This window comes from Terrapene carolina, unplaced genomic scaffold, assembly GCF_002925995.2.
Source record: "Terrapene carolina triunguis isolate 2854851 unplaced genomic scaffold, T_m_triunguis-2.0 Scaffold42, whole genome shotgun sequence".
NCBI classification, from domain to species: Eukaryota; Metazoa; Chordata; order Testudines; family Emydidae; genus Terrapene; species Terrapene triunguis.
The window spans coordinates 40,065,836-40,083,113 of NW_020664393.1; the positions used below are offsets into that span (position 1 = coordinate 40,065,836).

Here is a 17,278-nt window from a genome sequence, read left to right on the forward strand (position 1 = left end):
AAAAAGGTAAAATAGTATGAAGTGAATTGAAAAATACAAGTACTATAGTCCAATCTCTTTATCATGACGTTCTGTCTCTTGCAGACAGCAGACAAACGTATGCCTCTTGGCCTAGAGTGGGGAGGCTGCCACCCCAGGGGTGGGATTGGCAGCAGAGGAGTAGGTGAACCTGGGCCCACCCTACTCCACCAGGACCCAGCCCAAGGCCCTAACAGTGGCAGTGTTCTGCCACTGGGTCAGCAGGGATTTAGCCGAAACACGCTGACCTGGATTCAGGCAATGACAACCAGACGATAGTCTACTGTCCCAGGGCTACTTCCTACATTCCCCTTAAGGTGTACCTGTGGCTCGGGGTTGTCCTCTGTCTACAGTGTACAATACTCACTTTATATTATTATTTTTGATTACAAATAACTGTAAAAAGATAAACAAAAGAAATAGTATTTCATCTCATACAAATACTGTAGTGCAATCTCTTTATCGTGAAAGTGCAACTTACAAACGTAGAATTAATTTTTTTACATAACTGCACTCAAAACTAAAACAATGTAAAACTTTAGAGCCTACAAGTCCACTCAGTCCTACTTCGTGTTCAGCCAGTCGTTAAGTGAGAACAGGCATTCACATGGCACTGCTGTAGTCGGCGTTGCAAGGCATTTATGTATGCCCCTTCATGCTTCGACCACCATTCCAGAGGACATGCTTCCATGCTGATGATGGGTTATGCTCGATAACGATCCAAAGCAGTGTGGACTGGCACATGTTCATTTTCGTCATCTAGTCAGATGCCACCAACAGAAGCTTGTTTTGGTTTTTTTAGCGGTTCGGGTTCTGTAGTTTCTGAATCAGAGTGTTACTCCTTTAAGACTTCTGACAGCATATTTCATACCTCATCCCTTTCAGATTTTGGAGTGTTGCACTTTCATGATAAAGAGATTGCACTACATGACTTATATGAGGTGAATTGAAAAATACTCTTTCTTTTGTTTATCATTTTACAGTGCAAATATTAGTAATAAAAATAATAATATAAAGTGAGCACTGTACACTTTGTATTCTGTGTTGTAATTGAAATCAGTATATTTGAACACATAAAAACATCCAAAAATATTTAAGTAAATGGTATTCTGTTATTGTTTAACAGTGTGATTAAAACTGTGATTAATTTTTTAAATCAAGTTAATTTGTTTTGAGTTAGTTGCTTGAGTTAACTGCAATTAATTAACAGCCCTAGTAATTTTGTATCATCTGCATCCCTTTTCCGGATCATTTATGAATATGCTGAATAGCACTGACCCCAATACAGATCCTTGAGGGACCCCACTATTTACCTCTCTCCATTATGAGAATTAACCATTTATTCCTACCCCGTGTTTCCTATCTTTTAACCAGTTACTGATCCATGAGAGGACCTTCCCTCTTATCTCATGACTCGTTACTTTGCTTAAGAGCCTTTGGTATGGGACCTTGTCAGAGACTTTCTGAAAGTCCAGGTACACTATATCAACTGGATGACACTTGTCCACATGCTTGTTAACCCTCTGAAGAATTGTAATAGATTGGGGAGGCATGATTTCCTTTGACAAAAGCCATGTTGACTCTTCCCCAACATATCATGTTAATCTTTGTGTCTGATAATTCTGTTCTTTACTATAGTTTCAACCAATTTGCCTGGTACTGAAATTAGACTTACCAGCCTGTAACTGCCAGGATTCCATCTGGAGCCTTTTTAAAAAAAATTGTGTTACGTTAGCTATCCTCCAGTCCTCGTATTTAAGCGATAGGTTACACATCACAGTTAGTAGTTCTGCAATTTCATATTTGAGTTCCTTCAGAACTCTTGGGTGAATATCATCTGGTCCTGGTGACATATTACTGTTTAATTTATCAATTTGTTCCAAAACTTCCTCTATTGGCACTTCAGTCTGGGACAGTTCCTCAGATTTGTCACCTAAAAAGAATGGCTCAGGTGTGGGAATCTCCCTCACATCCTCTGCAGTGAAGACTGATGTAAAGAATTAATTTAGCTTCTCTGCAATGGCCTTGTCTTCCTTGAATGCTCCTTCAGGGTGCAGTGGGTCCACTGATTGTTTGGGAGGCTTCCTGCTCCTGGTGTATTTTAAATAAACTGTTGCTGTTAGTTTTTGTTGTCTTTTGCTAATTGCTTTTCAAATACTTTTTTGGCCTGGATAATTAATGCTTTTACACTTGACTTGCCAAAGTTTATGTTCCTTCCTCTATTGTCCTCTGATTTGACCTCCAATTTTTAAAGGATGCCTTTTTGCCTCTCACTGCCTCTTTTACTCTTTTATTTAGCTATGGTGGCATTTTTAAAAATCTTCTTACTGTTTTTTTTAATTTGAGGTATACATTTAGTTTGTGCCCCTCTTATGGTATTTTCAAATAGTTTCTGTGCAGTTTGCAGGCTTTTCACTCTTGTACTGTTCCTTTTAATTTCTGTTTAACTAGCTTCCCCATTTTTGTGTAGTTCCCCTTTCATAGTTAAGAAACCAATTGGAAGTTGAGAAAGCGGGAAAGCTTGTTTTCCTTTTCCAATCTATGAGAGGATGAGATATACTAGTTCTAAAGTCTTGAAGCAGGTGGTGACCAGAAACAATCTTTTCAATTTACTAACTACAGATAATATTTCCTTTGGTTAATAACTCAGTTTTAAATGCAAATCATACTTTGAGAAAAAAAGTTTATATATCCAGCACATTTAAGATAGTTTATTTAATTTAAAATTTTAAATTGCTGTTTTTGTGCATTTTAACTGAATTTTCTAGCATATTTTAGCCAAATAAAACTTGACAAAAATTACAGATAATATATTGTCATCTGGGACACACAACATTAATCATTCACCATTTTGTAACATCATCAAAATGTAAAAATGTAAAATTAAGCATCTGAATAAATGTAAATTAAGCTATGATTCCTTAAGTACATGTTTATCCTCCTGGTTATCAAAGAGAAGTACCAAATTTAGTGTAAATGTTATATTTAGTTGCAAATGGACATGTTTTAGTGGTTAGCCAACAATGAGAATCAACTTTTCTTTTGCAATATAACTAAAAAGTACAAATGTACAATATGATTAAAATCAAAAACCAAAATCAAGATTTTCTGCTTTCTGATTTAAATCATTATTAAAATTGGTGATTTAAGTCGATCCAGCCTGGGGTCAATCCTCAGGAAGCTGAAACTGCTGCAGGCCCAATGTGTGTAGGGGGAGATGGGATATGTGGACTCCATGAACGATGGACATGGCTAGTTGGGAACCATGGAGCTGAGGCCCTTGAGGACTTCTTTTCATGTTAGTTGCAGAAAAGTCTTTGAAGCTAAGGTCAGACCAGGAGAAACTGAACTCATGTCTACACAAAATTATAGATTAAACCTCTGTCTGCCAGGAGTTATTGACTAAACCTCCCTACCCCTGCAAGGGGTGCACTTAAACTGTAGGGGTAGGGTACCTGCACCTCTATTCTGTGGCTTTGTGGAAAGAATTCCATTTTCCATGAGTACTACAGGATTTCCCCTGCACCAACACCAGTTAGAGAATCATAGCTCTGATTAGATCTCTGAAGCTTTCTGACTCCCAGCACTGTGCCCAATCCCCTACACTATGCTGTCATTACATCATGTTTTGGTGAACAATGCAAGAATTTAGTGAGAGAATTGTTCAAAATTATTGTTTTGGATTCAATATTTTTTCTGTACTTTAACACATGGACCTGTACAATGATAGAAAAGGGGACTAGAGTACACTTGAATATGATCACCCACTAATGTTTGTTCGCCCTTTATTTAGAGGATTATTTAACTGTGTATGATTGCAATTTAGGCTGCAGCATAAAATTTTCATTGCATTCTTCAATCAATTATGATTCTGGGTTGTGCAGTTTTCATTTTTAAAAAAACCTAAAATGCCAATCTAAATAATAATATATCTTGTCAACCAATGCATGATTACAGTGAAAACCATAGAAAAACATTTCAGAAGTGAAAGAAAAATTATCACCAATAATAATTGAGCCACAATGAATTATGTTTTAATTCAATAGGGGCACATCTCAAGCCCTTCTAGAGCAGGCTGGCAGCCAAAAAATCAAGTTGAAAATATTAGCAGGCATTTAGATCTTCACAGTTTCCTGATGCAAGAAACAGTGGAGTCTAGAAGGGCTGAAGATGGACTCTACAAAACAAAAAATACTAATATATAACAAACCAGATTGAGAATAACATGCCACGAAAAATTCATGCTACTAAAATCATACCCTGGGTCGGAGCCAGATTACACAGCACAAGGACTATTGTAAATCTCCATCTTGAATCAGCAAATATAAGCATTGTTTTCCAATCAGGTGCACTGGCAAAGTCCCAAACATCCTTAAGTGGGAAATGCAGAGAAACAAATAGGAAGGCACACGATCCTGCATCAGCTCCCCAGCACTTGTGTGCGAGGGTCGATCCTGAAGATTTGTTCACTAAATCACCAAGTATAGACTAAAGTGCCACCATTTAAGCATCTCATTTTCCCACTTCCTCTAACAGGCTAGGGAATCCAGAAATGGCACCGCCGGTTCATGGCCCTGCACTGCATCATTTTTATTCCCGACAGTGATCCGGTTCTGGGCAGCTGCTGACTGCTCTGTTTATTAGAAAAGATAAACAGGCATAAAGGATATAAACCGAGATCAAACATTTGTTTACTGAAGCTGTCTCGGCAAAGAGAGGCTGAAAACCGCCATTTGTGTACCCAGTGACTTGAAAAGAGGCTGTGCGGAGAAACACGCTTCCTCTCTCCTTCCCTCCTAGTCAATGCACTTTCTCTGGGAATTGGCTACTCTGATTAGAAAACTAGGGCTAGAAAAGGGAGTCCCGCAAGAACGCGCGTACAGGAGACTTACCAGGGTGTGGTTTCGGAAACCTACTTGCAGTAACAAAGGCTCAGCATCCTGCGTTTGTTGGTGGGGGTTTTTTTAGACAGAGTTACATTAATGATTTAATCAGCAGCCTGGTGATGGTAAATCTTTTCCTTGGCCTGGCGGGGGAGCCAAATGCTATCAGTTTGTAACCGGGAAGGTTTTTGTTGCTGCTGGGTTTATTGTTGGGCTAGTCCGAGATCATTTGTGAGCTGGTTGCCTGACCGCAGGCCACACTTCTTCCGCATAAATCCTCCTAAATGCATTGTCACTAAATCAGGATATTTTGGGGGTACCATCTGTGGAGTTACACACACATACCCATATAAATATACAACGATGGTGAGCGACCTATTTTTTTCAGTGTTTTTATTTCAGTGGGGTGTTTGTAAAACAGTCTAGGCGGACTGTGGCGATCACACTATGTATTGTATATTCATGCAGTCTCTGTGTATCTCTCTGTAGAGCTCTGGAAACGCCTCCTACCGATGCTCCATGTCTTCCTCTGCGGATTTCTCCGATGAAGATGATTTCAGCCAGAAATCTGGCTCCGTGTCTCCGGCACCGGGGGACACACTGCCTTGGAACCTGCCGAAACATGAGAGATCCAAGCGGAAAATTCAAGGCGGCTCCGTGCTGGACCCAGCCGAGAGAGCAGTGCTTAGGATAGCCGGTAAGACCAGGCTCTAGGCAGCCAGACAGTGAGACCCACCAACCCGCATGTGCCCACACCATGGGCTTGCATGAGAGAGATCATGGCAAAGATTTATGTGTGTGTGTGTGGAGGGGGTGCGGGGTGGAGAGGAGGCTTGTTCATTGGCTTTGTAATATAGCCTTTAAAAATCCTGCAGGTCCGTGGAGTGGTGACTAAGCTATTTGGCCATGTTTTCCGGTTGGGTGAATTAATGCTTGTGGGAAAGAAAAAAAAAAGATGAAATATGTGCAGGTGCGCCCATTAAACTTTCATGTGAAAACGCATTAGCAGTGAGAAGCTCATTTGCAATAACTCTGATTTCACATTGTGTATGCATCTTGGTCGGTGTACACACAGGCACACTTAATTGTCTTTTGTGTCTTAATGGCAGAGAGGCCACATTAAATTCAGGGAGAGGCTAAAATCACCCAGCTGGGCTCTGAATATCCTTTTAGGCGGTGTATGCGGGAACAGTGTCTGTGTAGAACAGCTCTTTGTCCATGTAGGCACATTGGGGGCCGTGCCGCTTAGGAGCCCCTCGATTGGATATTGTAGGAAAGGCACTAATGTGTTCTGATATGTGGATGGTCACTTACGCTGGCAACAAATAGCATTGAAACAGGGCAGATGCCTTGTTCTCCCCAGCTGAAAATTGACAACACCGTGTAAATTAATTCTGGGGAAAGGCAGTGGTCATCTGTGTTATCCACAGAGGTTGGTTTTGTGTGTATGTATCATCCCTTCCCTCTTCGGGGTTTATTTCAAAGATGTTTTCACCTAATGGGGCGATTGTGAGGATGCAGTGGTTGGACCCTGTGTGGGGATGGTTGGTATAGCAGCCAAAGGTCTTTCCTCTCCATCCCTCTGGGTAATCGCTGCCCTTAGCCGGTGTAGTGTGAAAAACTGCTCTGTCTTAATTTGTACCGGTACAATGCAGAGCCAAGGTTTCTCCAGACCCTGTGTCTGACGGAGAGGTCTCGTAGGATCCCTGCTGCTGGTACCGGGGTGGTGGGCGGGGCAGCAGGGAATCGGGCAGACAGACAGACATCCGCGTGGGTCTCATAGGAGTGCTCGGAAATTCAAGCGACTGCGCCCAGCACGGCGGCTGCCCCCCCAGGCCATGGTGGCAGAGCACCGAGGGGCTTGCGCTCGGCCTGGGTGAGGGAGGCAAGCAGGGGGTAGGGCCGGACTAAGGGCTCTGAGTTGATGGCGAGGCAGGGATGGTTTCGGCACCACGCAGCTGCCCAGCCCGGCTGTACATTTCTTCGAGGCTTGGGCGGCCTGGAGCCTGGGTCGTGCGCTCACTAGGGCCCGGGAAAGCCGCGTGCGTGTAAGGGGGATGTTGCACGGGGTTCAGGGAGCCCGGGATGCGGAGCGGCACAGAAGCCCCTTTCAGGCTTTGCAGTGGGCAGGGAAGAAGGGCCCAGCCCAGGCGGACAGGCGCGAGGATCCGGGGCATGGGGAGGGAGAGGCGGGAGGGGGCGGAGAGGGGCCGGCCGGCCGCGCAGGCGCAGTTGGCGCTCATTGACACGGCGACGCATGTGAGCGGCGGGGACACCTGCTGCAGCAGCAGCGAGCCCCCGGCCCCGCAGGCCCGGCGTCCCCCGGGCAGTAGTGGCGAGAGGGCGGATGGGGGGGATGGGTGCTGCTGTTGCTGCTACAGAGCATCCCTAACACGGGCGGCCCGGCCCGCGGGATGCCCCCCGGGCGCTGCGGCGGGGGAGGCGATGCGGGCTGTGCCAGCCTCTCTAGTCCTTTGCAGCCCACGGTGGTTCCGAATAGAAACCTCTCCCCCAGCGTGGCACGGCTCGGAGGGGGGCTCTGGCAGAGCAGAGGTGCGGGCGGAGGTGGCAGCTTGCTGTCCGGGCTGGGGCGGAGCGGGAAAGCGGCTTCCCGAGGGTTTGTATAGAAACCGAGACAATGAAAAGGCCCTGGCCAGAGAAGGCTGCGCAAGGGAGGAACCCCAGGCAGCTGGCGAGTTCCTAGCAGCATCCTAGTGAGCTTTGGAGAGAAAAGCCGGGCCAGGGCCGCCGGGCCAAGCGCAACAACACAACAACTAACCGGAGCCAGACAGGGAGCCAGACGCCGGGGGAGGGAAGGGCTCTTGCTGCAGCTCTTATTCAGGCAAAACCCTCAGTGCACTTGCACAAGTGGGGCCTGCAGCAGAATCGGGCCCTAAGTGATCACCCAGGAGCGATTTAACTGTCAAAAGGGGAGAAATGTCTCCATGAAGAAGGAGCCGGAGGTCACTTCCATGGCCGGGCTGTGGCGCCCATGCTGTCCTGGAGCTGCTGCAGCCCTGGCTGCCTTCCTGCTCTCAGGCCGTTAGCCGAGCGCAGAGATTTGCTGCTAATGAAATCCGAGAGGAAGCCCTTGCTATTGGAGCCACACACATGCTCACACACTGCTCGGGAGGGGGGCATGGGCGTTTCCTCGGCCAGCTTGCATAGCACCCCTCCTCCCTCCCTCTAGCCTTTTTTGCAGTTCCCAAGGCTTCGTGCTGTCTGCAGCCTTGGAGTGAACTGGTCAGTGTTACCCTCCAGCCATGGCTGGTTACCTTTCCCCTGGTGCTTACCACTATGCCGAAGAACAGGAGTACCTACAGGCTTACGAAGATGTTCTGGAGAGATACAAAGGTACAGTAGATTAGCGCTGCAGCATGGGGCATGGGTTTACTGGGTACGTGCTAATAGTATAGGGCTTACTTTAAATAGCACTGGTGGTTGCAAGTAAACAAGGGTCAGAATCAGATCCTCTGGATATCTGCTATTCCAGTCCGCTACCAACAAGAGTTTGAAGTGGAAGGTACTGAAATGTTCTTAGACAAGATCCATTGCCTCCTGGAGAGGGTCATTTCTTATGGAGCAGTCTGTTGATTTCTTTCAGTAAAGCGCTTAAGTGACACTGTTCTTTTCTTGCTGGGTGTGAGGACACCACTGACATTTCAATGAGATTATTCTAAGACTCTACTGACTGATGCTTGTCTGGGATGAGAACTAGTAAATAAAACTGTATTCTATGGTCCTAATAAATCCAGTGAAATATGTGTTATCTTTATTGCAAAGACTGCTTTAAGCAATAAAACACACCACACCATTTTTTTGAAAGATCCTTTTGTGCTTAAAGCTCTAATATATGTTGTTCTTTTCTATAATTATGTAAGAACGACTGCTTCGTGCAACATTATGAAGCTTTTTCATTTAGTACAGGAAGAAAGACCTTTCTAATGTACATAAGATATATACAATTTATTTTATTCTATTAGAAATGTTAATTGTATTATTTCCTTATCCTGGATGGTATGGAAGAGGTACATAGGACACATAATTCATTATTTTATATTTCACTGCATTGTTAATATTAAACCTTAAAAACTAGATCAAAGTAATGTTTAAGATCCGATCTTAATTAACAAGAGATGGAATTAAACAGACTGAATCTTCATCCTGAAAATAGTCCCTGTGTGCACGTTGCAGCATATTTGGTATTTGCTGTTCGGAATCCTTTTGCAATACCTCGGTCCAAGATGAGCTAGGTGGTTTCAGTTTTATAGCAGAAAGTCTTGATTTTGTGGTTTTAAGATACAACTTTTTGGAAATTCATTGTTGGGTAAGGGTTTTAGCTACTGAATTCCCACTGACTTTAATGGGAATGACATAGTGAAATCAGTTTTATTTGAAGATGTCTGACTTAATTTTATTCTATCCTGATTGTTAATGGTAAAATTAAAAACAAAAATGAAATTATCTTCAAATGAGATTTCTCAGGTCTGAGTGTACTTTATACCTGTTTCACTTGTAGATCATGTATTATTAACACTATTGACAATGACTCTTTGTGTCTATTGTGTCAATGTATCTAGGGAGCATGTGCACTATTTCTGTAATAAAATTCATTAGAACATTTTAAAGGAGAAATAATTATTGTGTTTATTAGATCCTAGAAAAAAGGAAATGCTTGGTCCACTCTATTTTTTCATCATCAAAAGTGATTTTATACACATTTCTGACTATTCTTTTCCAAATGTTGATTTTTAAAGCAAACAGGCTGTATTCAGATTATCAGATCAAAAGTGGTGAAAAACCTAAAGTGTATATATTTCTTGATGCTGTGATTTAAAATTTAGCTGAATAGATTTAAATTAAAAAAAAAAAAAGGCAAATTTGTTCCCAGAGACAGATCTATAGGTTTCAGTCTAGTTTATATAGTCACTTGATATACCCAGGAAAATTCATAATGGATATATTATTTTAGGGCTTGATGCTACCGACATAAGTCCCCTGATTTCAATGGGAGTTTTGCCTGAGTAAGAGCTACAAGGTTGGGTCCTTACCTGTGGTAGGACTAGTGGATGCTGATACAGTAGACTCCTAGGGCTAATTAACATATTATTTTTTTTAGTATATTCTATAATTGTTGACGTTTGTTACCTTATCTGTGGGGAGGAGGATTGGACACATTCATATTGTATTTTAAAATATGGCAGACTCCTTAAAATGTTTCAGTAAGCATCCAGTTTCTTTTGCTTTCATTTTTTTGGTGGTGTACTTAGCTCATCAATATACTGTACTTGGCAGCTTGATACAGTCAATCACTGGGAAAAAAGGTAAAGATTTTAGCTTGTTTTAATAATGAAGCATTGAAAAACTGGAAAATACATTATTTTCCAAAGTGTTTTCAAGCCGGTTATATTTTCCCATCAGAGTCCCAGTAGTATGACTTCACTACAGTGATTGTTATCCTGATGACTTGCTATGGGAGCTGATCTAATCAGAAAAGAATTGCTGCAATATATGCTTTAAACAGGGAGTGCCATTTCACAAAACTTTGAAAGAAACTGCATTTGTTGGTTTTAAAAAAAAATCAAATAAAGAATGTAATAACTTTCATTTTTGCTTTTTCAAGGTGAAGAGTCTTAATCACTTCTTTTAATTCAAACATTTTTTCTTGCTTGCAGAATATGCTTGTGTTCATTTGGGACATTATCAGGGTGCCAAATTATCTGTGCCCCAGCTGTTGAATACTGTAACTAGCAGAGTCAGCTGTAAAAAATTCATTGCCTATCTTGGAAGGCATGGAATCATATGATGCTGTCTCATTAAGAAATTCTGGCTATTTGATTTAGAAAAAAGAGGAATTGAAAAATAAGTCCTGTTAAAGTGTAACTGCGAGGTTTTGATCTTCACCTTTTTATATAGCCAGGCTAGACCACAGTTCTGGAAGACCTTAGATAAACAAGAACTTGATTGCTTTAACAATTGAAACCACGGTATCTTGTGTGTCTTGCAAATGCTGTTGTTGACCATGTCTTTAGCTCCGACAGCAAATAATTGGGCAACTGTTCACTAAATCCGAGGTAGCACAGAAGAGCTGTTTGCTGTGGGAGAAAAGGGTGTTGTGTTCTGATTCTTGGTCAGTTCAGTCTCTGAGTAGTCAGTTGTCTCTGACCATCCTTTTTCCCCCTTGATCCTTATAAAGCTGACTCACAGCAGAATTTCTAAAGCCTTCTGATGGGAAAAAAAAAAACACATTACCTCAGCTGATACAGAAATCATATTGAATAAAGCCACTTATTCAAGGGAAAAATTGCTTCTTTGTTAGTAGTTCCTCCAGAAATGGTCAAAGGCAATGCCTTTGTTATGATGGTGGATATAAAATATCCAGTACATTTTATATGGAAACATACAGCATATTTGTCTTTTTTGTGATTTAACATGGAAGATGCAGAATGATACAGTATATGTACTGATTAGCATAATTACTAATAGCTGTGGGCTTTATCTGCAATCCAGCACTGACTTTAGTGGGTGTTCCATGTGCAGAGAAGTTGCAAAAGTGGTCTGTTTTTACCCTTTAAATTATCTTATCAACATGTCTGAAAACAAAGATGAATCAAATTCATCATCAAGTACATCAGTCCTAACCATATATAGTTAAAATTTGCCATGGTGGTGATTAACCTGTTTTTCCACTATCGTTTTGTTTTAATTAAAATCATATCAATCTATACCAGTGGTTCTCAAACCTTTTTTTTCGTGGACTACTTGAAAATTGCTGAAGATCTTGGCGGACCACTTAGTGATCCTTCCAAATGTTGTTTGTACCATTAGCTAACTATTGTAAAGTGCTTTGGATAAAAGCGCTATATTAAAAAAAACCCTTAATAATGAACGTTTTTTTGTTCTACAAATAAAAGCACACAACTCACATTTTAATATCAGTAGTCTTACCTTTCTAATACAATGGATGTGCCCTCTCTCCCCTGCCACGGCAACCCCCGAGCCGGGGCTGGGAAGGAGGGGGGTCTCTTACTGTCTCCCCTGCAGCAGCAGCCCCTGAGCTAGGGCTGGGAAGGAGGACCGTCTCTCCCCAGCAGCCGCAGTCCTGGAGCTGGTGAAAGTTACCTTTCTCTGGCCGCTGCAGACCTTCTTGTCGGAAATTCCCCTGACTCCCTCTTCTCACCCCACTGCCCCCTCCCACCTACCTCCTATTCCCCCCCCCAAGGCCACTACCTCACCTTACATGTGCATCTTCTCCAGGGTCCAGGGTAATTGGGAGGGTATCCCTTCATTGTCTCATGTGCGGCAGCCCAGGTGCGCACCTTAGAGGGAACTGTCCACGGACCACCTGAATGGAGCTCACAGACCACTGGTGGTCAGCGGACCACAGTTTGAGAACCTCTAATCTATACATCCTATATATATAATTTTAATTTACCAGACACTATCACTGTGAATTACTGGGATGGATTGTTCCATCCAGGGCTTTGGAGCTGTGCTCCGGCTCCGCTCCAGCTCCAGGCAAAAATCTGCAGCTCCACTGCTCCGGAGCTGCTCTGTGCTCGAGCTCTGGCCCTACATTTGTAATCCCTCATATATGATTATCTTTTCTTCTCCCTCTCTTTCCCTGTATGTTAATTATAAATAATTGTTTCATAAAAATGAATTTAGTTTAGTTTTTACAACTATGTAGGAAAGTTTCCTCCCTCATATCACTGTTGAGTTTGTGTCATCTAACAGCTAGTGTGTGTGTCTGTTCTGAAACAAAGAGATAATTCTTAGAGTTAAACATTTATAAATACATCATAATTATAAAGGAACATTCTCATAAAGATACATGTTATTTAAATAAATGTACACAGCTTCCTGGGCCATGCAGACTCCAGAATGCCATGGATCTTGGCTGGAAAGGAAGCTGCTCTATGTGACAGAAAATTCAGCTTGAAAAGGCCACCCATAGAAAAATAGTCCTGTTGCTCTGGGTCTGGAATTTGCTGGGTGGTGGTGTCATGTAAATAAGTTCTCAACGCCTTCAGCATTTGATTACTGCTTCCTTTAAAGTCCTTATGAATGGCTGTGGAGCAAATGGATTATTCCCATTTTAAACTGCAGTGTCTGTTTAGAGGAGGGGGCTCATGGAGGAGGAGAGGATGGCAGAGTTTAGTAGACCATCCTACACCGTCAAAGACATTTAGCATTTAATCAACTGCTTTTCTAGATCAGCAAAGTGATTTGGACTCTATCAACTTCAAGAAAACTGAAGTGTTTTACTGGCTGGCTCCAGGAAAAATGTATTCTGCCCCCCCAAATTGCAATTGATGACCCATTGCTGAATGTGACAGAAAAATTTTGCTATCTTGACAGCACTTCAATAATGCCATGATTGATGATGAAATCACTCAGTGCATTTCTAAAGCTAGTTCTGCCTGTGGTCGATTTTGTCACCACCTGTAGAGTGTGAGAGGCATTCAACTTCACACCAAGATTAATGCCTACCATGCAGCCCTGTTAAGCACTCTTCTCTATGTCTGTAAAAATGGCACTTGAAGCAACTAGAAGATTTTCACGTTCATTGTCTGTGTCTCATCTGTAACATCAAGTGGTTGGATAGGATACCACACACTGGAGTCCTAGACCAGTGCTGTATGACTAGTGTTAAATCCCTGATGATACAGGCTCAACTTTGTTGGTCTGGTCACCTTGTATGTATGGATGATACGCAACTTCCCCGTTGAAAATGGAAGCACGTACGGTGGAAGGCCAATGAAAATGATACAAGGACACTCAAAGCTCACCTAAAAGCTGGCCACATCAATCCAAGCACATGGGAAGCTGCTGCTGCTGCTGACAGGTCAGGTTGGCCGCAGACCTGTTGGTCTATGGTTAAAGCTATGTAAAATAGCAGAACAGAAAAAGCTAAAGAGAAATGTGAACAAAGAAAGCAGGCTATGGCACGAACATGTGGCCATGTCTGCCTGATCTGTGGGACGCGTCTGCCTGATCTGCGGGCCGCACCTGCAGATCCCTCATTGGTTTACATTCGTACAAGAAGATGTGCTGAAACAAACTGACTCTCCTACGTCAACTATGCTGGAAGGCGCCAATACTTCTGTGGGTTTATATGTAAGAGAAAAGTAATCAGAGTTTGGCCCTTTATTTGGAGAACTAATAAAAGTCTCTCATAGGTTTTCTGGTAATTCCCAATTCCAACTGGGTCAAAAATACTAAAAATATTTCAGCCTGTCATGTGCTTATGGCCAAAAAGAGGAGATGGAACAGCATATGAAAAATATTAATCATAATTTCTCTTAAAAGGCTTGGTTTGGGCTCAGTGCATATTTTGGGTGACAATTTTGCCTGGTTCCTATATAACTAATTCACTGATCCCTAATGATAATATTTATTTCCTTTCCATACAGACTTTGATTAGGATTATTTTCTTTCCATTTACATTGGTTAAAGCACATGCTTAAATTTAAGTATGAGTTTAAGTCCCATTGATTCTCATTGTGCTTAAAGTCATGCATATGCTTAAGTACTTTTCTGAATAAGAATGCTCAAAATTAAGTTTAACTACTCTGTTGAATTGAGGCCATAAAGAATAATTTTTTTGTAAATGTCAGATATGAATGCAGCCTTATTGCTGCATGCCTGAAATGTTTCTTGAAAAGAATCATTAGAGGCTTGTAATTTAACAAAGCCTTGATTTTTCTGTAGTGGGTGAAAATATTCATCTACTGAATGCTTGTAGTCAACCAAGCTTTCAGACAGGTGAAATAATGCTTACAGAGACATTACAGTTCTCAAGTAAAATGTTGAAGTCCATATGAAGAGCCAGATCCTGCAAGTGGATCTGTGTAAGCAGACTCTTGTATCTGTGATGACCCAGGGACTTCAGAAATCCACCCATGCAGATCAGTTTGTAGGATTGGGGTCTAAGTTATTACTCAAGTCCTTATTCATGAAAGCTCTCTTTGAAATTACTTGTCCTCAGGACATTGGAATATGACTGTAACTGAACTGAAAGTATATTAATAGCTCTACATTTCTCATAATATTATTTAATAATAATAGCATTTGTGCACAAGTCATTTTATCTGTTGATAAGTAATGTAGCAATTTTTAAAATCCTGTGCATGTTAAGTACAAATACAGTTTTACTGATAATTTAGAAATAAGTTATTTAAAGGAAAAATATGTTAAGGGTTATATTCTGCTCACTGCAGTCACACAAGTAGTTTCATTGATATCATTGAAAAAGTGGGAATAAGATGAGCAGGTGTAGGCTTCTGATGGGTCATATATATATCAAATACGGCATTTCAAAACAGTGGTCCAAAATCTGCGGTTAGTTGCACCCATATGGCCTTGTTGAACTTGAAATGTCAGTATATTATAAGTGTCATTTCATAATTTATATGCAAAAGTAACTATTTTGCACTCATGTAATGTACCATATGCATTGAAATAGGACAGCAATCAGCTATCCTTCGGGCCAGAAAACTTCATTGCTCTAGACTCAGATTCAGGTAGCCAGTTATCTGCCAGCTGACACTTTATACCACTTGGGTCTAAAATTAGTAGATGTCCTCTGTATTAGGATTAGCAGAAGTGTGTATGTTATGGTTCACAAAATGGGTAAAAGCCAGACTCCTTTGTACATGTGTTTGAACTGTCTCTCCAAACAAATGCCATTTGAACATTTAGTAGGACAGAAAAGGGCATAAAAGCTGTGGAAATGAAATGGGTATTCTTTCATCCCATTTGTGATCTTTTGCTCTGGCTGATCTGGTTACAGTCTAAATGTTCCTCATGTGATCAGATCTCTTCAGCAGAGTAGAAGCAGCTAAACATTGACAAGTGTCTGTGATATTTTGGACAGACATTTTGAAATAATAATACAACCCACAAAGTGCTACTACAACAACTTTAGTGAAGCAAATGACAGTCCTGATCCTGCAGTCTGTAGTCAGGCAAAACTCCCATTGATTTCAATGGGAGTAAGGATTCCAGGACTAGGCCCCTGACGTTTTTTAATCTAGAGATTGGCAATTCACATATATACTGAAAATTAGGTGTGCCTAAAGCATTCATTTTAGAAGCCACTGCAGTAGAGTCACCCATTACTTACAGAAGTAGAGTGTTTTTATCAAGATAACTCTAGTAACAGAGGTGGATATTTTCAAATGCACAAATAGCAGTTAGGGGCCTAGCTTTCATTTACTTTCAGTAGGAGTCAGGCTCTTAACTGCCATTTGTGCCTTGGAAAATCTCCAGAGATTATACATAGTTCAGATTGGTTTCAGAGTAGCAGCCGTGTTAGTCTGTATCCGCAAAAAGAACAGGAGTACTTGTGGCACCTTAGAGACTAACAAATTTATTAGAGCATAAGCTTTCGTGGGCTACAACCCACTAATTCATGAAAACATATTATATTCTGTTTTGCTGATTAATTCTGCATTTAAGGCTAAATTTGTTGGAGAGTTTTTAATCTTAAATTTCCTTTGGAGGAACATTCAAGAGCATCTCCAGAAGGATGGTAGGTTTCATAAGGAAAAAGGGTATCAGAGTTCTCTTTGGTGTTTTAGAGCAAACATTTTTCTCATTACATGGCTTTATGAATTCTACCCGCTTGCTGCAATTTTCAGCAAAATAATTAACTGTGGAGAAACATATTTTTGTTTAGATGTAGTTTCTTGGTCCTGCTAGTGAAGGCAGAGGGCTGGACTCGATGACCTTTCAAGGTCCCTTCCAGTTCTAGGAGATGGAATATCTCCATTAATTTTTTTTTTTCACTGACATATTTATGCTAGGGAAAGGGTAGGATTTGGCTGTGTGTAGAAGGGAGGGAGGAATGGGCAAAGCTAATTTTATTGGAAGACGGTCAAAATGAATTGAGTTCCTTGATGAAATTATCTGATAAAATAATAATTGTTCTCATCATAATAATGTTTTGGCACAGTGTTCTCTAGTTCCATTTTTTAATAATTAACCTTTAATATACAAAAATCCATGTTTGAGATTTTCAAATCTGACTAGCTACACAACTGTAATTAATTTCAACGTGTGGCCAAATTGCCTAGCCATCTTTGAAAATCTCAACCCATATGCATTTTCAATACTGTTTTTTGTTAAGAATTCCATTACTGAGAAAGAGTTCACTTTTACTGCATATCAGGTTTCTTCATGTAATCCTTATATATTTATATTTAAATTGTTTTGTAATTTTTACTTCATAGTAATATGCATGGCTGTGCTTCAAGGCTTATATTAAATTGAAAGATATAAACATTGTAGTTGTAAAGCAAGTCAGAGGTATGACGTGTTGATTCAGAGTGGGTTTACAATCATGTGTTGAATGATTGATTCTTGCTGTACAT

At 41.2% G+C, this 17,278-nt stretch overlaps 1 protein-coding gene across 1 annotated transcript in view; it reads left to right on the forward strand.

Annotated features, from left to right (window-relative positions):
* Positions 1-8,063: 8,063 nt before the first annotated feature.
* The window catches only part of DST (dystonin), a 361,566-nt gene continuing 352,351 nt past the window's right edge, over positions 8,064-17,278 (forward strand). The window contains exon 1 of the mRNA XM_026654897.1: positions 8,064-8,255. Coding sequence (XP_026510682.1) covers positions 8,165-8,255 — 91 coding nt within the window. The 5' untranslated portion in view covers positions 8,064-8,164. The remainder of the gene's footprint in view (positions 8,256-17,278) is intronic.